Raw genomic sequence first — 18,806 nt, forward strand, 5'->3', positions numbered from 1 at the left:
CCGGGGAGGAGCCGCCTCTCCCTGTCCTGCCTCCGGCGTCACCTCCCGGCCTCGGTGCCGGAAAGGAAGCGGGCAGCGCACGTGTGGAGGGACCCGAGCAAAAACAGGGGGAAAAACCCCGATATTCCGTGCCCAGTTGGTGTCCCCCGGGCTGGCTGCTACACAGGGATGCTGGGGAGAGGATCCAGTTGGGGTAGCTTGGAGAGGGGGGGTTGGTTTTAATTTTTATTTAATTTTTCTGGTAACTGTGGACTGTGTGGGCGCGATGCAGACCTGAGAGAATGTGGATGTCCCATCCCTGGAAGTGTTCAAGGCCAGGTTGGATGGCGCTTGGTGCAACCTGATCTGGTAGAAGGTGTCCCTGCCCATGGCAGGAGGGTTGGACATGATTGTCTTAAAGGTTTTTAAAGTCCCTTCCAAACCCAACCTTTCCATGATTCTGTGAAATCAAAAAGCTACTTTGGGATGAGTAAGGGCTTTTCTCTGCCTGTTTTTAAAGGGGAAGGAAAGCAAACCAAACTCAGCTGGAGAATTGCAGTGGTGCACACACAGCCCCAAAGTGTTATGCAGGATGAGGGCAATGGGTGCAATGTAGAAATGGCATTATTATTAGTATTATTATTACATTAAACAGTGGATGTGACTGTAGGAAAAGAGGTGTCTGGAGCTTTCCCCCAGTGCCTGTTGTGGAGGGGATCCAGGCTGGGGTCTACACTGCAACTGCTCGGAGGAGTGAGCAATCACTGGGCATAAATCTGCAAAATTCAGGGTTCAGGTCTGCAGGTGGAAGTGTCATCTTTCCTTTTCCTGTCTCACAGTGGGTTTGTTGGATTTTGTGGAGTGTGCTCTGAGCACGTGGGTGGCTGGAGGCAGACCTGAGGTGTGTGGGACTTACTGGAGCTCGGGAGGCTCTGTTGGATCCCAGCCATGTGAGCACCCTGTCAGTGAGTGGCTTGTGTGGGAAAGCACCCCTTTGTTTATTATTCTTATATTAACATTTATTTTTAATTTTTTAACGCAAAAGCAGCACCCAGTGGAGACTTCCCTCTCCCAGCGCCTTCCCCGTGTCATCCCTCACCCTCCTTTCTCTGTTCCCAGAACAAGGCAGGGTTTGGGCTTTGTGCAGAGCGGTTTTTGCCGGCGGGAGGCAGTCCAGGGGTCACCCCAGCAGCGTTTCCCTGGGCTTGGAGTTTCCAGCGGGGGCGCGGGGCCGTGCCGGGAGCCGTCACTCACTTCCTCGCATTGTGTCTCCTCTTCCTCCAGCGCTGCTGCGGGAGGAGGTGGCCCAGCTGCAGGAGGAGGTCCACCTGCTCCGGCAAATGAAGGAAATGCTGACCAAGGACCTGGAGGAGACGCACGGCAGCAAGTCCCCGGAGGTGCTCTCGGCCACCGAGCTGAAGGTGCAGCTGGCACAGAAGGAGCAGGAGCTGGCCCGTGCCAAGGAGGCTCTGCAGGGTAAGGCTCGCGCCTCCTTCTTCTCCTGCGCCTCTCCCCAGCGCCTGAAACTTTCAAAGAGTTGATTCGTGAGGGAGGGGAAAGCCATCCTTTTCATTTGGGCTGTGCAGAGTGCCCTCACCATGTGCAGGTGGTGGGGGGTTTGGTCTCACTGGGACCCCCCTGATCTGCTGCCCCTTCCCCTCCCCAAGAGGGGTGCAGTGATGGGCTGGGAAATGGGGTGTGGGGGCTGTTTGCTGCATTGCAAAGGAATTCCTCCACAGCTGTAGAGTAGAGCCAAGGCAGCAGCTGAAATGCAGCTGGAGGTGGGGGTGGGTTGGATTTGAGCCCCTCAGACTTGTTAGGAGGGAAGCAGCGAGTTTCCTGGTGACTGCAGTTTTCCTTACCCCTCTTGGAGTTCCCTCCATGTGATGTGCAGGGTCTCCTCCTTCCTCCATGCCTGGTTTGGGTGTTTTTGTGGCGGTCAGGGCCATGCTCTCCCTCCCTCACCAGCACAGCAAGCCCTGGGACTGGGCTGTGCAGGGCAAAACGCAACACTGCAGCTTTTCCACCCCAAAAAACGGGCTGACAATAAATCTGTGCAGGATGGTTTGTTAGCTGGAGCCGGGGGATGATCCTGAGCGGGGAAAGCTCTCACACGTCAAACCCTGGCAGCGCCACGGCTCTAAATATCATCTCAAATCCCCAGCATACCGAGTATAACTTGCACTTGTCAGCTCATGTTTGCGGATTATGAGGAGAAGCTGTCAGAAGTTTTCAGGCTCGGAGGCTGAGCAGCACGTGGGGAGCTCAGGGGGCCACCACATCTCCCCCTGTCCGGGATGCTGAGATGCTCAGAGGAGCAGGGAATTGGGCTGAGTCAGTGTTTGGGGAAGGGAGTTCAGAAAATTTTATATGATCGCTGTCTGATTTACAAAAGCATCCCCCATGTATCAGTAGCAGCCAAAATACCTTCAAAATCCCGCCTCCCCCGATGCCACCGGTGCAGCCTCCGGCAGCAGGAAATGCTCTGGGTTTATAGAACTGTAATTGGAGGAGAAAAACCTTAATTAGGGAATATTTGCTCTGTGTGTGTGGAAGGGGAACTGCTGATTAATGCAAAATGCAGAAAAGCAGAGCTATTGTTATACATGTGCAAAAAGAAATAAGAGCAAGAAGTCACCTAAGAAGCTGCGGTGAGGTCACACAAGCTTCTGTGGAGGAGAAAAAAGTTAATTTGGCTTGGAAATCGTGATTATTTAAATAATTATTTAAATATTTAAATAATACAATGTTGGGGTTTTTATTGGGCTTTTCTTTGCCACTGTTGGAGCCCCTGGGGTTGGTTTTCCAGGACTTCTCCACAGGTGTGGTGGCTAGGGAGAGGGAATGTCAGCTGGCACTTGGAAAGGCACATAAGGGGAAACCTTTTTCAGTCGATGCTTCTTCCCTCCTCTGCAATATTGGGAAGCTTTTGAGTCATTTGGAAAAGCTGGCTGGGCTGGATCTGGGCTGGAGGCGCTGGGCAGCAGAGCAGGCTTGGCACAGTGACCGAGACGGATAAAGTGAAAACGGGATCAGCAGCTGGAGGGGAAAAAAAAGTCCTTTTTTCCTTTCCATGAAAAATTGTCCGTAGAGAAACGTAGCCAGAAGGGGAGGAAAAACTGGTGACTGGTTCTGCCAGGAGAAATGCATCTGCTGATGGACACACTGGGGAAGGGGTGGCTCTGTGTTAAGGAACTGTGGGATAACGCAGAGCCAGGAGCACAGGGAAACTTGGCCGTGCTGTCCTGTAATTCAGGGGTCTGTGGCAGTCATGTTCTGCAGGCAGAAAGCACCTCCCAGGAGCAGCTTCCTCCTCACAGCCTGCATTCCTGCCTCCCTGCATCCCTGCACTGCCCCGTGCCCATCAGCACCGGCCACACCATCCCTGTGCCTGCAGCATCCCACGATCCACACTGGGTCCTGTGGAATGTCATTAGCAGATAAATTATATGGAAAGCTGTCATCGTCGCTGGCTCGGAGCCTGGAAGTGCAGTGCAGCTGGTTCAGATGGATCTTGGCTCTCCGGGCCGTGCTGCGGAGGGAAGCAGGGAGGGTTTGCCAGTGGGGTTTGCCAGCGGGGGCTGCAGCACCTTCTAAGAGCGTTTATTTTGCGTGGCCTCACAGGGTTTTGGTTTGTGATGGTCTGGGTGGAGGGCCCCCCGTTGGAGGTGCATTCCCAGCCCTTTCCAACAGCATTTGGCACGGGGATAGAGCTGATCAGCCCGTGCAGCATCTTCCCTGTGCCGTGCTAACAAGCCCGTGCTGCGGAGGGAGGCAGCAGAGATCTGGCCCAGCACAGGATGCTCTGCAGGATTAACTCGACCAGTTTCTGCATCCCTGGCAGCGTGTACTGTATCCATCATTATTCCACTTTTTCCTGGGCTAATTCCAGCCCTTGCACTTTTTTTAAAAATCAGTTAACGTCCAATTAAAATTCCATAGTGCCACATCCTATCTCCCTCTCTGCCTTTGCCAGGACTGGGACTCTGGATTGTGCTTCCAGCATCAATGCAGTTATTATTATTTCCCCAGCCCTGGCTGGAAAGGCATGGATGCGGTCTGGATTTCTGATGTGGGAATCCTCGGGGGAAAAAAGCTGCAGACAGCTTTATTACTGCTGGTCCTGCTGTGGGCAGGGACGGGGCCCGAGCGCCTGGGGGGCTCCAAGAGGAGCCTCTTGGCCAGGTGACATCCAGGAGCATGTGGGCTAATGGCAGAAACCCCATTTCTAGGAAGGTTCATCCCATATGCTGGACCTCGCCTGCAGGATTATCATGTGGAGAGCAAACCTGGTTTCTGTTTCCTTTCTGAGTGCCAAGGTGGAAACCTCGGGCTGCCTTTCCCTGCTGCTCAGGAAGGTGTGAACCAGCTTCATGTCTGCTCCACAAATGGGTTGTAGCCTGGTCTCCTCCCACCCAAACCCGCAGCTTGGAGCTGTGACCTTCCCAGGGGTGGTGTTTGGGTTGGGAAGAACCTCCTGGAGAAACTCACAGCACCCTCAGATGTCTGCAGTGACGGGGTGGATAGCAGAGAAATGGGTAGCACAGAAGATAGGTGGATGGGTATCCCAGAAGATGGGTGACCTGGAAGACAGGTGTCCCAGTGAATGGATGTTCTGACAGATGGATGTTCCAGCCATGGACCCAACCAGGGAAGCCCTTTCCATCATAAGGACATGGAGCTCTGAAAGAAAACCTGTTGTTCACCTTTGAGGACCTAGCTTAAATTTTCAGAGGTCATCGATCACCTTGTTGGCCATTGGGGTCAGGTTTGGAAAGCCCTTGGCCTCGTAGCAGGGTGTTTCCAGGTAAATTCCCCCAAGGTGAAATGCCTCTGCTAACTTCTTCCTGAAATTTGACTTTGGACTCCAATTTCCTGCCTGCTCCACGCCTCTGCACCCCCAGCAGTGAGTGCTGGCTCTGCCTGACACCACATAACATTGACGTCTTCAACGTCAAGATCTTCCTGATGTGACGGCTGCGCCCGGGGAGCGAACGCGCCGATTTAATTACAAAGCAAGGAACAGCTCTGAGATCCCTGCACAGGGCTGACCGATTTTATGGGTTAGTCATGGTGACAATATCGAATTTCATGGTTGGGAGGGAGAAACAGGAGAAATTAAGTAAATGTTAATGGGACAGGATGGGTTTACGCGTTGCTGTTGCGCGGGGCATCGCTGAGGTTTGAGCGGTGCTCCCCGAGGATGCCCTTTCCTGCCTTGGAAAATTCAGGGTATGATTCAGTAAGCGGCAAAGGAAGCTCTGATTCTGTTCCTAGCATGAAAATTCACATTGTGTGGGGCCAGAGAAGGGCTTGGAAGTGAACGGGAGTCTTGGGAAGCTGCTCTTTGGAGTGTCAGAGGTGGGCTGCATCTGCTGCCCTGATGTGTGTTTGGGCTCTGCTGCCTCATTCTGGGAATGTGAAGCTGGGCAGAGATGATGTTTCTATGTTTTTCGTCTAATATCGTGTTATCAAGGTAATAAAATTAATTATTTTGTCCTCCCAAAGCTCATCTGGATGGGGTGGGCACCACCAGCTGACAGGGCCAGGAGTTGGACTTCAGTGATCCGTGTGGGTCTCTTACCACTCAGGATATTCAACAATTTATTTTCCCTTAATTTGATATTAGGAATTTCAAAGGGGAGGGGTGGTAATTACAACAGCCCCTATCCTGAGGGGAAGTGCCTGGTTTTGGGATGCAGGAGCTAATTCACAGCTGGAAGTTGTTAGGTATGAGGCCAGACTGGGGCCACGTAGTGGTAACAACTGTTGGTGGTGGCATCACTGGGTGGTTCCATCCGTGCTGCTGCTGCCCCAGGCAAGGCTGTGCCTCTGCTGTGGAGTGGCTGGGTTTTGGCTCATCACATAGAGCTGGAAATAAAAGGCACTGAGGGGGTGGATTTTTAATTGTTTTGGCAGCAGGAAGGGCCCAGCACGGAGCTGGTCCCGTTACATCTCTGTGTCCATCATCCTTCTCCCAGAGGACCAGTGCTCAGGGGACGGATCATGTGGCAGGAGGTGGAAGCTCAAATAACACAGGGTGACTTGTGCAGGTGGGGATGGGGGCTGGCAGTGAGAGCTGGGGGGTTCACCCTGCTGCTCCCAACCCATCTCCCCCATCCCTTGCTGCTGAGGCTGGTGCTGGGCTGCCGAGTCCAGAGGGGGCTGGTGGGTCCCCCCACTCCTTCTGCCACATGCTTTGGGTGGGAGGGGAAAATAAATAATGCAAATGAGAGAATTACTTTCCACTCACACTCTGGGTTTAGGATTTCTTGCTTCTTGTCTTATGAACAGGTCAGAGGTCTGGCCAGAGAGCCCCCCACGCCGATGAGCTGGGCGAGAGCTTATTTGGATACTCGGGGTGGGGGGTGGAGGTATAGAAAGCTCGCCCTGGATCATCAGATTAAAGGAAAAAGCCATTTCACCTCCTTGGATGGCCCAGATAGCCAGTGAAAATCTGCTTTATTCCTCCTTGGCTGGCCCTGCCGTCGCGCCGTGGATTGCAAAGGCTCGTTTTCCCCGACCGAGTAATTAGCTGGGCTTGTTTGCTAAGGAGGAATTAAACTGCTGCAGCAAGTGGGGTTTGGTCCAGGAGCTCCTGGCAGCGCTCACGGCTCACTTCTGCCTCACTTTTTATTTTTCTCCTGCCTTTTTCAATTAATTTCCCATTAATTTGGTTTGGAATGAAGTTCTCAAATGACTGATAAATCTTCTTTAAGCTTAGGAGCTAATCGGTTATGGAGGAGGGAGAGTAATAGAGGGGAGGGAAAAAAAGTGTGTTAATTTTAGAAAATCTCTCAAATATGAACTGAAACAAATGGTAAATTGTCCTGTTGGGTTAACAGAAAAAAATCTGCTCTTACAATACCCAAACTTCATAATCTTCTTGCAGTACTGATGCATTGACATAAATATTGGTTAATATTAGTAAAGTGATACATATTCAACCTTGGGAGAAAGTTACCCTTCTCCCAATAGTACTTATGAGCATCTTTATTTGTTTTATGGGTGAGTGATGAAGTGTTTTCTGTAAATCTTTAAAGGCCCTGAATGTTGCCAGTAATTAAAGAGGTTTCTATGCTATGGGGGACTCACTATTTAATTAAAATCATTAGGAGTCTTTTGTCACCTCCAGCATCAAAGAGTGGCAAATGTGACTTAAACTTTTATAAGAGCCTCTCATTATCCTTGAGGAAATTAAATATATGTGTATATGTGTCTGTGGGGTCTGGATCTCACCTCAGTATGGCTCAGTCAACTTATCATTAATTTTTCTTTTTCAGCAAGTTTTTAGTTCCAGTGAAAGAACTGGGCAGAGGAAAGTTGTGGTTAAATACACACAGGCAGCAGGAAAGGCCTCTTTCAAAGACTTAGATGTGGTTGTGATTGTTTTTAGAGGGTTTCTGTAGTGATTTCTTAAGCTGGGAAAAAAAGTAAGGGAAGTCCTGGTGTTGGAAGGGGCTGAGTTGTCCCAGGAGGAGTTGTGTTCATTGAAGTGAGTGAAGAAGACTCCCAAGAGCTCCCTGTTACAGGACAGTATGAATTTTTGTGGCATTTCCTACCTGGTTTTCTGGTTTTCCGTGTTTTGTTTTACCTCTGATGCTTAATGGCAGTTTGTCTGAAGAGTTTCATCTCTTGGTTTTTAACAGATAAAAATCTCGGTTATCCCAGACATCTCCCACTTCTTCCAGTATTTAATCTGATTTATTTTTCCCCACCTTTTTATCCTCTGATCTGCAAGCCCCCTCCCTTCCTCGTGGTTCGCATCCTGAGCACTTCCTTTATCCTCAGCACACACTTAGAGTAAAAACCAGTAAAAAAAGTAGAATAAAACCTGTGCACAGAAATAAGTTCCTACCTGAGTAAAGCTCTCTCTGAGCCGGTGATTGTGACAAGCTGGGGTGGGATGCAGGAGGTTTCTCAGAGCTGTGAGGGGGCTCTAATTTTGGGGGCTATTCCAGCACATTTTGGGGCTGGGTGATCACTGTTAGCAAGTTATTCTGCCTGAGGGCTGCCTGGGGGCTGCAGTGCACGGCTGGTAATGATGCTCTCCCTGCTTGCACACAGGTGGAGATGACTTTTTGAAGTTCCCCAGGCAGAGGAGGGTGGGAGCAGAACACCCCAGTGCTGGGACAAGTCAGAGGCACCAAACCAAGGGTGCCAAAGGTGCCTGAGGCAAATGAATCGCTTTGAAGCATGGCATGGTCACTGTTTCCTCGTATTTCGTGTAAATTGTCTTTATGTCACACGGGCCTCACCAGGGGAGGCACGTTGTGGTGTAGTTGAAGCCCCCAGTGAAGTGACTCATCTCAAGGTGTAGAAAACACAGCGTGGGCTGAAATGCCCACCCTGGATTTCTGTGATCTAGTGGAAAAAGGTGGGATGTGTGCATGGAGACGGGTCCCACTCGTGATGGCTGCATCATCTCCTAGTGGTTTTTGTAGTACAGGCAGCTCCCGGAGCTTTGGGGCTGTTTTTTCTGGTGAGTTCAAGGGGGTTTAGGGTATTTTTTTTTAATATAGAGGGATAACTTGCAAGACTCAGCTGATCTCAGTGAGTGCAGGGAGTGTTGGAGGGGCAGAGCGTGTTTCATACCATCCTGCTCCCCTGGGAACAGCACTTCCTCAGGGTGGAAAAGCGTGAATGTGTAATAAAAAGCAATATTTGTATTCTGATTCCTAAACTGGGTGTTATTTTGGTGGGGTGGGGTGTATCTGCAGCAGGGAGCTACAGGGCGTTTCTGCAGTGCTGCCAAGGACCAAGTTCAAGGTTGGGTAAAGCATTAATGTACAGAAATGACTGAAACTCCTTCTCCTACCTCAGATTTCTGTCATTCTCCCTGGATTACCAGCCTTCTGCCTCTGTCCCGGTGTTGGTGGTCAGCGAGCATCCCTTGCTGGTGACTGGGAGAGGGAAAACAGGAAAGTTCTGGGTTTTGAAATACCCCATTGCATCCTGTGGCACTCCTACTCTTGCCCCTCATCCCAACACAGCATCACTGAGCTGGAAGGGGACGCTTGGGGAGCCGTGCCCTGGGCTCGTGGGAGCGCTGCCGGAATCCACCCCGCTGCTAAAAATAAACGGGCTGTGGTTTATTTACCCTGGAGAGGGAGCATTTTTTTTTCCTTAAAAAAATAAAAGCTGTGGAAGCAAGGGGCTGCTGTGCCCTCCATGCTCGATCCATCCTCTCTCCCACAGCCATGAAAGCCGACCGCAAGCGCTTGAAGGGGGAGAAGACGGACCTGGTGAGCCAGATGCAGCAGCTCTACGCCACGCTGGAGAGCCGGGAGGAGCAGCTCCGGGACTTCATCCGCAACTACGAGCAGCACAGGAAAGTGAGTGTGGGAGCCACAGCACCGTGGTGTGGTGGCACAGGGGGCTGGCGGCGGGTTGAGCGTGAAACCTGGTTTGTAATCAGGCAGAAAACCCTCTAAAATCCCAGCTGGACCACGGCAGGTTAAGCCTGAGATTAGCTCAGTTAGTTAGAGCACAGTGCTAATAACGCCAGGGTTGTGGGTTTGATCCCAGTATGAGCTTAACTCGATGATCCTTGTGGGTGCCTTCCAACTCAGAATATTCTGTGATTCTCAGAAATTACTAGAGGGAATCGAGCCAGACATGAGAAATCCCGTGTAATTTTAACAAGGTGCTCAGTGAGCATTGCTTTTTGGGGGACTGGCTGCATCGTGGAGCTCCCCAAAAAAGGGAAACCATCCCTGCCAAGGCGGGGCTCTTGTGATCCCAAAGGTACCGCTCGTGGTTGGGTGGTCCCTGAGAGTGTCACTGCAGAGGGGTTTGTGGTAGCACATGGATTTTCCCCCTGTGACAGGAGAGCGAGGACGCAGTGAAAGCCCTGGCGAAGGAGAAGGACCTCCTGGAGCGGGAGAAGTGGGAGCTGCGGCGACAAGCCAAGGAGGCGACGGACCACGCCAGTGCCCTCCGCTCCCAGCTCGACCTGAAGGACAACCGCATGAAGGAGCTGGAGGCCGAGCTGGCCATGGTGAGCTGGGGGACTCATCCAGACCTGAGGGGCTGCTGCAGTGGCTGCATTATTGCAATACTGGAAGGGGGGAAATACTATTGCTAGGAAGGAGCTTGGCCTCACCTGGAATCCCTCACCTTGAGTCCTGTGTGCAGCTTTGGGCACCAAAGTTATTATTAGATAGCATCTAAAGGAGAGCCATGAGGACAGGGAAGGGTTTGGAGGGGAAGCCTTATGAGGAACAGCTGAGGGCAGTTGGTTTGTTCATCCTGGAGAGGGGGAGACTGAGGGGAGACATCATTGTGGTCTTCAGCATCCTCCTGAGGGGCAGTGCAGGTGCAGGTACCCGTCTCTTCACTCTCATGACCAGTGACAGGACTCAAAACGGCTGGAGTTGATTTGGGGAAGGTTTAGGTTGGATATCAGGAAAGTGTTTTGCACCCAGAGGGTGGCTGAGCACTGGCACAGGGTCCCCAGGGCAGCGGTCACAGCACCAGGACTGTCTGAGTTCAAGAAGCTTTTGGACAACGCTCTCAGGCGCACTGTGGGATTGTTGGGGTGTCCTGCACAGGGCCAGGAGTTGGACTCAGTGATCCTGATGGATCCCTTCCAACTCACCATATTCTGTGGTTCTGTGATCCTCAGCACAGGCTGCAGCATAGTTTGGGTATTTACTTGCCGTGGGGTGGGTGGGTTTGGTGCAACGTGTTGCTGCTTGTCCTGCTGCCCCAGCAGATGTTCACATGGTTTTCCTGCTCCATCACCATCACCTCGGTGTCCTCCCCCAGGCCAAGCAATCCCTGGCCACGCTGACCAAGGACGTCCCCAAGCGCCACTCCTTGGCCATGCCGGGCGAGACGGTGCTGAACGGGAACCAGGAGTGGGTGATGCAGGCTGACCTCCCGCTGACCGCCGCCATCCGGCAGAGCCAGCAGACCCTCTACCACTCACACCCCCAGCACTCGGCGGACCGGCAAGGTGGGCACCCCCTGGCTCAGGGCACGGGCAAGTCCTGGTTGCCAAACCCCTTTACGGGTTTTAGAAGTTTTTTAGAAGTGAAGCAGAGGTTTGCTGGCGTGATTTTAACTCCTCCCTGCCTTCCAGCCGTCAGAGTGAGCCCCTGCCACTCCCGGCAGCCGTCCATCATCTCCGACGCCTCCGCGGCCGAGGGCGACCGGTCGTCCACGCCGAGTGACATCAACTCCCCCCGGCATCGAACACACTCGCTCTGCAACGTAAGGCACTCTGTGGGTGGGGTGGGGGGGCTTGCAGTGGGTCCTCCACTTCCCAAAACAGCGTTGGGTTTGGGGTGTGGGGCAACCTGGAGGTTTGCTGACCTGGAAAGCTGCTCTGCTGGGGTTTTATCCCAGCCCCACCGCAGTTCAGCTGCCCAAACAAGCCGCTTTTTTAACTGTGGAGGTGGGAGAGCTTGGGCTGTGTTGGGGCTGATCCAATGGATCCGTCTCTTTCTGCCACAGGGGGACAGTCCTGGACCGGTACAGAAGAACTTGCACAACCCAATCGTACAGGTAGGGCATAAATCCTCTCAAACCCTGCTCATGAGAACCCCTCCTGTGCTAGAAAATACTTTGGGGGGGCTCAGAGGCACCAGTTTGGGGTCTTACTAAAAATGAATTGAAGTCATCTTGAATTGTGAGTCTTTGATGTCTCAGATTCCTGTAATTTGCCCCAAAATCCATGTAATGCCTCAGGCATTTGCTGTGCTCAGGGCCTTTTTGGGTCTTGATTTTTGTAAGGGACAGGCAAAGCAGGTTATCCTTCTGTTTTTGACCCTAAACCATTGGGATATTTTCTCAAGCTGTGGACAGACCCTTGTTCTGACCTATTCCTGGAGCCAAAATCCTGAACAGTTGAGTTAAGCCAAAATCCCAAGGGGGGGGGAGGTGTTTCAGTTTTGCTGCAAATTCCACCACACAAGTTTCAGGAATATTATTATTTTATTTAGATCCAGCACCTTAACGTTGCTCTGGACCTGGATGCAAATGTTTTTGGGGATCTGGATGCCAATACTTTTGGGAGCTGGACTCAAATATTATTTGAGGGGCTGTGACCATGTGGTCCATCATCCCCGATGTGAGTGGGTGGGGAGGGACGAAGGAATCGCTGGATACCCAAACCCGTGTCCTCTCTTCCCACAGTCTCTAGAGGACCTGGAAGACCAAAAACGGAAAAAGAAGAAAGAGAAGATGGGCTTTGGCTCCATCTCCAGGGTGTTTGCCCGGGGGAAGCAGCGCAAGTCCCTCGACCCGGGGCTCTTCGACGGGACGGCCCCCGACTACTACATCGAGGAGGACGCGGACTGGTGACCCCCCTGTGCCGGGCGGGTGCCACTGTACATATCCCCCACCTGTGGACGTGTTACCTGTTGTCTTGGGAGCGATGCAGCTGTGTCGTAACTTCAGTTTTCCCCTTTTTTTTTTTCCGTGGTTTTTTTTTTTTTCATTTTTTCCCTATCCCGGTAACTCCTTTTGTTGTCGCTTCAGTTTGTCAGTTCTTTTTCTTTTGGTTTGGTTTTTTTTTTTTGTTCTTTTCTTCTTTTGACAAAACTTGAAACTTGAAGGACTGCTGTGTCTCTGTAAATACCAGAAATATTGTGCACTTTGTGCTTGTGACGTCTCTTGTCCGAAACCCGCTGTTTTCCGGAGCCCAGCCCGCGGGATGTCCTCGCTTGGGGACGAAGGACCTGCCCAGCTGAGGGACCTTAAAGGGAAAACACACAAAAACAACAACATCATCAACAACAAAAAAAATCTCCTTCGCTGTGATGTCTTCCTGGCCGAGCACCTGGGCTGGTTGTGACGCCTGCCGGTCTGGAAATAAGTGTTTTAACGTTCCTTTTTAGTTGTTTTAATTTATTTGCACAAACCCAGAGGAGCTATTCTAACTAAATTATTGCAGAAGTTTTGGGATTTTTATATTTTTCCACGTCGGTTGGGATGGGGCGGGAGGAGGAAGGGGGTGTTTGTACTGTATTGTCCTGGGAAGCTGCTGTTGTGGGGGGAAGGGGGGAATTGGGGGGTGTCAGAGCCGTGGACCCCCCACCCCTGGCTCCCTCGGCTGCCCCAGGAGCACTTAACACCTTGGAAAACGCAAACCTAAATACGTGCTGGGAAATCAGACGGGAGGGGGTGGAAAAGCTGGTGGGAGCTTTGCCCGCTGTTTCTCCCTGCTTTTGGGGGGCTCACCCTTTGCTTCAAGTAAAATTTAGGGGGATCCAGCACGAGCTGGGAGCAGGGGAAAGGTGATATCCCGAAATATCCCGTATCCCTAGAAGTTTCCCAGACAGGGCCGGCCACCCCGCTCCAGTTTGGGGTGTTACCGCTGCCATGGTTGGGGGGGGGGAAAGGGGGGGGAAAAATCGGTACGAATTCCTGCCGGGGAGGTTTTTCTGGCTCTGGGGTGATTTTGAAGCACAGGTGGAGCTTGTGCTTCCAAAAAAATCCCTTGGAAATGCCCCGAAACCACCCCCCACCCTCTCCCCCCGGCGTGGCGGCCGCTTCCCCTCTCCACTAACACGCGCCGCGCTCTGCTTATGCCAAGATAAGTACCTTATGCTTTAATGCTTATGATATAATTTTAAGCTCTTAAAAGAAAAAAAAAATGTATTAAGATTTATTTAATGAACTATAATAGTGTATTATTTTTCTTAATTCCGATGCGCGCGCCCTGGTTGAGATGAAAAAAGGGTTTTTTCGTCTTAAATCGCCGACGCCCTCGCGCTGTGTATTCCTGCTCGTGGGATGATGCAGAGAGGCCGTGGAGGGGGTGTCAGAGGGACCAGCCCCCCCAGGCTCTTTTCTCTGCAGAGAAGCATTTTTATACGTTTTGTTGGTTTCTGGGGGGGGGGGGGTTTTTTGTTTTGTTGGTTCAATTTTTGTTTGTTTTTTTTTCTTTTTTTTTCGGTTCTCCTTGCGTTTTTATAATTTAAACTCTAAACCACCAGAAGAGATGAGCAATCTCCTTGTTACCGAGTAGTTTCCTTTGCATTTCAGCTTTTTTGTAAATTAGGAAATAATTCTAAAAATTACTAAGAGGATGATTTATTTAAAAGAGAACTTCGCTAAATAGCATATGAATTATGGGTAACATTAGATTTAACTTTTCCCCCCGTGAGCGGGGGAGAATCCTTGAAGGCATGGATGCAAATATAAAATTATAAAAGATCTAAATAAAGCTTATTTTAAAGTACAGATGAGGCTCCACGTGGTTTAATTGCTTGGCAGACGGAGAGCCTGGGCTGGTGTTGGCGTCGGGGTGCACGACACCCTGACTGCCACGTGAACTTGGGGGGCTCCAGGGTGATGGGGGGATGCAGGAGGAGCAGGACCAGCTGCCAGGCTGCACCTGGATGCAGTGATCCTGGCAGGAGGCTGGGACAGTCTGCGTCCCTATAAAATGGGGATTTCAAGGGTTTGAGGTAAGTAAAGATTTGGGAATGTGGGAATGAGGGTTATTATTATTATTATTATTTGAATTACGTTGGTCACTTGTAGGGCTGTGCCAGCACTGCAGAGGGGCCTGACAGCCTTTTGAGGTCAATTGCTGTGTTTGCCAGAGCAAAGACAACTTGCAATGATTTTCTCTTTCTTTGAGCCCATAATGAGGGTACAGATGAAGAGATGTACCTTTTCTTCTTTTTTTTTTCAACAGAAACAGCCTTCTGGGTTTGGGACAAGCTGCAGAGCAGGTAAGAGCCACCACAGTCTGAAATGGAGAGAGTTGGAGCAAAGAAAAATTGGAAAAACTCAGGAGAAGCCAGCTGGCTCTCCAGCAGCTGGAATCCAGCATTAATGGGAATTAAATGTGGCATTAAAGGGTAACTGCTGAGCACGGCAGACATGAGCTGGGCACAGACAGGGGTGGGATTTGCTGCATTTGAAGCAATTCCCTGCAAATATTTGGTGTTTCCCTTCATGTATGGGATGGGCTGCGGGTGCTCATCCATCCCATCCGTGGTTTTAAAAGCTCTGCCCTTTGGGAGCCAGGAATGTGGCAGAGCTGTGGGTGTCACTCCAGTCCTGGCAAGGCTTCTGCTGTTCACCAGTTTTGTCCCAGTGCTGTGGGGACTGTGCTGGACCCTGGGGAGGGGACATGGGTGTCACCTCCTGCTCCAGAGCCGTGGCAAGCAAAGGGACCTCATTCCCTGCATCTGGGAGTGATGTCCTGGGCTGAGGGGGGGCTCTTCTTGGTGGCTTTGTCCCTCCCAACCTGCGTTTCACTGGCAGTGGAGGCTGCAGCATCCCTCTCACCTTTCCTCGTCCCTGCTGCATCCCCTCAGTGAGCATCATCCCTGCTGCACCCCTGCTGCATCCCCCTCACCTCAGCCTCATCCCTGCTGCATCCCCCTCACCTCAGCCTCATCCCTGCTGCATCCCCCTCACTTCAGCCTCATCCCTGCTGCATCCCTGCTGCATCCCCGTCACTTCAACCTTATCCCTGCTGCATCCCCCTCACCTCAGCCTCATCCCTGCTCCATCCCCGCTGTGCTGGATGCTGCGCTGCTGCCACCGTGTGAGCAGTCCCCGAGTCTCCTCGCCCCGTGTCTGTTTGTTTTAGGTGTGACTCGCCGCGCTGGTGCACTTTGCACCGAGCACGTTGCTGTGCAGGCGCTCCCGAGCGCCTTTTCCCCCCGTGAGGACTTTAGACCGAGAAAGGCAAATATCCCAGGGCCTGGCACGGGGTGTTGTGTCGGTGGGATGCGGGGTATCCCGCAGAAGGGGTCACCCCGGGACTCCAGCACCTCTTTGCTGGCGTGGAAAACAGCCGTGCTGGTCCTGACACCGCCCCTGGTGATGTTACAACCCGAGCCGTGTTTACCTGCCGTGCCACGGCCGTGCACCGGTGGGGAACGTGTGGGTCAGGAGGAGGGTTGAGAGGTCACAGCAGGTAAACAGGGGTGAGTCTGGGAGGTTTCCTGCCTTGGCACTGACTCAGAACATGGCTTCAGCAGGTGATCTCACCTCCCCGGGCTAGATTTTTGGTGATAAAGAGCTAAACTGGTATACACCAGAGAGCTGAATAAATCATCAGGAGGTTGGTGGGGTTAAGATGGGGTCACAGAGTGGGGGTGATGGTGGTATCTCCCCAAACGCTGGTGTCAAGGGCCACCACTGAGGCTGTTGGTTTATTGCTCAGGATTGCTGAAATTCGGGATTATGCCTGTCATTAATTCACCCATTTTCAGTGTTTTCCCTGAAGGTGTCTTCTACTGGTGCTGCTTCCTGTGTATGAAGCCAATGCTGAAAGCGCCTTTGAGTCCTCGCCTGCACAGCCCAGGGAATGCCCGAGAGCATCCCTTGATGCAGTTATCCTTTGGGATATCCTGCTCTGCCATTGTCCCTGCAGCTGTCCCCACATCAGCCCCTGTCCTTGGCTTCCACTGCCCCGACCTGACACTGCCACAAGCACCTGCAGCAGCACAGACCAAGTGGCTCCGCTCCATCCAGCCAGGACACCAGACCTGTGATCAGGCCCCGTATCCAGGTAGGAAGGTTTCCTTGGAGTCTTATCATCACTGGTGAGTGATTTCCTAGGCACGAGCCCTCTCTCACCATCTGCTCCTAATTCTAAAAAGCTACACTAAATATCTGCTCAGCTTTTTTTTTTTAATACCCACCTGCATGACACCACCAGAGCTCTTCTCTCCCAGCCCTGTTATCCTCAAACCCTGCATCTCCTATTCCTAAATCCCTGACCAAGGCAGAGTTTCCCTGATAGGATGCAGCAGCCCCCCCCCCCAGCAGGTCGGCTCCAGGAGGAAGCAGCAGGTTCCTGATTATTCTCACTGTTAAACACAGCAGCTTTATTTACGCTGTTTTCCAGGTTGCAGACGTGCGTGTGTGTGCTTGAAATGCAGACGGTGACCTGGCACGGTGGTTGAACTGGTTGTACTGGAACCGCCGTCCCTCAGCGCCACGTCCCGGCTCCGCTCCTGGCCGGGAGATGCCGGCAGGTCCCACCCTCCCACCAGGAGCCTCCCGAGTGGCTGGTTCTCCTCCTTTTTCCCTCTTGCATGGCAGGTTCCCAGCCTGCAGCCCCGGCAGGGACTCTCTAAATTGGGGGTTAGAAACTGAGGCATGAGGAGGAGAGATACCAGTAAAGAGCAGTGTGTGTGGGCTGGGCTGGGAACTGGGATCTGAGGGAGCTCATCATGGAGCAGGCTGGGATGGACTCTTATCCTGGGGGCAAAGCTGGGGCTCTGCCATGTTCCATTATATATAACATTATATTTATATACGTATTGTATTTCTGGTGCTAATTAGCTCCTAAGTCTCTCTTTAATCATAGAATTCTGGAATGGTTTCGGTTGGAAGGGACCTTAAATCTCATCCAGTTCCACCCCCTGCCATGGGCAGGGACACCTTCCACTATTCCAGGCTGCTCCAAGCCGCATCCAACCTGGCCCTGAACACTCCAGGGATGGGGCAGCCACAGCTTCTCTGGCCAACCCCTGCCAGGGCTTCACCACCCTCTTCCTATTCCTTGCTATCTAATCTAGATCTAAATAGATATTCTAATCCTAATCCAGACAGATATCCTTCCTCATCACCCTCTTCCAATTTCTCCCTATCTAATCTAGATCTACCCCTTGTCCTATCACTCCATGGCCTTGTAATTAGATAATAATATCATCATATAATATACATGTGCAGTTTGGTGGCTCTGCTGACCTGACTCTCAGGGATGGGTTTTCCCTCTTTCAGGACAAGCCATCCAGCTGCAGGTGTCCAGGAGCAGCGTGTCACCCAGAGCAGTGCTTTTGGCTCGCTGTTGGAAAGATTTGGAGGAATCCTGGAGTATGGCTGGGCTTTCAGTGATGACTTTAAAATACATGCTGAGCACTTTTGAGCAGGAAAAAGCAGGGAAAACTGCCAGTGAGCAATTTCTGCCTCCAAGGCAGGGTAATGTGAGCCCCTGGCACCTCTGCACGTACCAGGGCATCAGATGCCCTTCTGAAAGGCCCTTTTGTTACCTGCTGGTGGGTCCAGTGGGGCTTCAGTTCCCGCCTTGGCATTCCTGTGCTCTGTATCCTGCATATCTGGCTGGATAAACACCCTGGAGAGGTCCCAGCCTGCCCTGGACTGGGCAGGGAGTGTTTGCAAGGGGAGGAATTGAGCTGCCATAGATAAATCCCCACACTGGGATGGCTGCTGGAGTTGGAAAGGCAAGTGAGACCAAGAGATGGATGTGAATGTGTTATCCCACAGAGGAATGTGCAGAAGGGAAAGATGCCTTAGCAGCCATCCAAGGGGTCCAAGCAAGCCCCTCCCACCTTGATCCTGCTCCACTGCCACTGAAAAGCCCATTTCTGGCCAAAATTCAGCTTTGTGGAGTGGGAACCTGAGGAGCCAAGTTATGAATGTCCCCTCTGTGCTCACAGTCTCCAGGGCCTCTCTGCAGGGGGGTGACCTGGCTCGGAGCTCTCCCTGCGCCGGATCGGGGGCAGTCAGTGTGTGAAGTCCATGTTCCCCCTGCTTTCTTACAGAGCAAATAATTCCCTGTTGTGTCTCCTGAGTGACAGAGCTGCTTGGGATGACGAGTCTGTGTTTGACACAGGAAGGTGGGGCAGGAGAGGAGGAAATTTGCCTGAAGTGGAGTGAATTTGCCTGAGCCGGTGGCCAAGCCGGAAAATGCAAAACAATCCATAAGAGGGAAAAAAAAAATAAATATGCAGTTATGCTTAATAGTTATTTCTTTTTCTAGGACAGCTCTCGGAATCGCTCTTTGATTAGAGGAGGAATGTATCGCTGCCGTGCGCCGGGGCAGGTGAGTCACTGGAAAATACCATCGGCTCCACGCGGGATTGTGCTGGGAGGGAGGGATG

General features: G+C 51.9%; 2 protein-coding genes across 8 annotated transcripts in view; both read left to right on the forward strand.

Moving 5' to 3' along the window:
- The window catches only part of KAZN (kazrin, periplakin interacting protein), a 192,131-nt gene extending 177,959 nt beyond the window's left edge, over positions 1–14,172 (forward strand). For all 3 annotated transcript variants that reach the window (XM_050322550.1, XM_050322548.1, XM_050322549.1), the window contains 7 exons: positions 1,264–1,455; positions 9,178–9,314; positions 9,809–9,979; positions 10,750–10,939; positions 11,066–11,196; positions 11,440–11,490; positions 12,121–14,172. In XM_050322550.1, coding sequence (XP_050178507.1) covers positions 1,320–1,455; positions 9,178–9,314; positions 9,809–9,979; positions 10,750–10,939; positions 11,066–11,196; positions 11,440–11,490; positions 12,121–12,288 — 984 coding nt within the window. In that variant the 5' untranslated portion in view covers positions 1,264–1,319 and the 3' untranslated portion in view covers positions 12,289–14,172. The remainder of the gene's footprint in view (positions 1–1,263; positions 1,456–9,177; positions 9,315–9,808; positions 9,980–10,749; positions 10,940–11,065; positions 11,197–11,439; positions 11,491–12,120) is intronic.
- Positions 1–18,806, forward strand: part of TMEM51 (transmembrane protein 51) — a 317,126-nt gene that overhangs the window by 285,010 nt on the left and 13,310 nt on the right. The window contains exons 1-2 of one of the 5 annotated variants that reach the window (XM_050322554.1): positions 16,063–16,934; positions 17,686–18,748. The exons of 1 other annotated variant lie outside the window; for it this stretch is intronic. The gene's annotated coding sequence lies outside the window, so the exon portion shown is untranslated. Of the gene's footprint in view, positions 1–16,062; positions 18,749–18,806 lie in introns of those variants that run through there. 3 more of the 5 variants (XM_050322556.1, XM_050322552.1, XM_050322560.1) reach the window with 3 other exon arrangements.

Source organism: Myiozetetes cayanensis, unplaced genomic scaffold (assembly GCF_022539395.1).
Source record: "Myiozetetes cayanensis isolate MyiCay16 unplaced genomic scaffold, myiCay2020 scf28, whole genome shotgun sequence".
In the NCBI taxonomy this organism is placed as follows: Eukaryota; Metazoa; Chordata; class Aves; order Passeriformes; family Tyrannidae; genus Myiozetetes; species Myiozetetes cayanensis.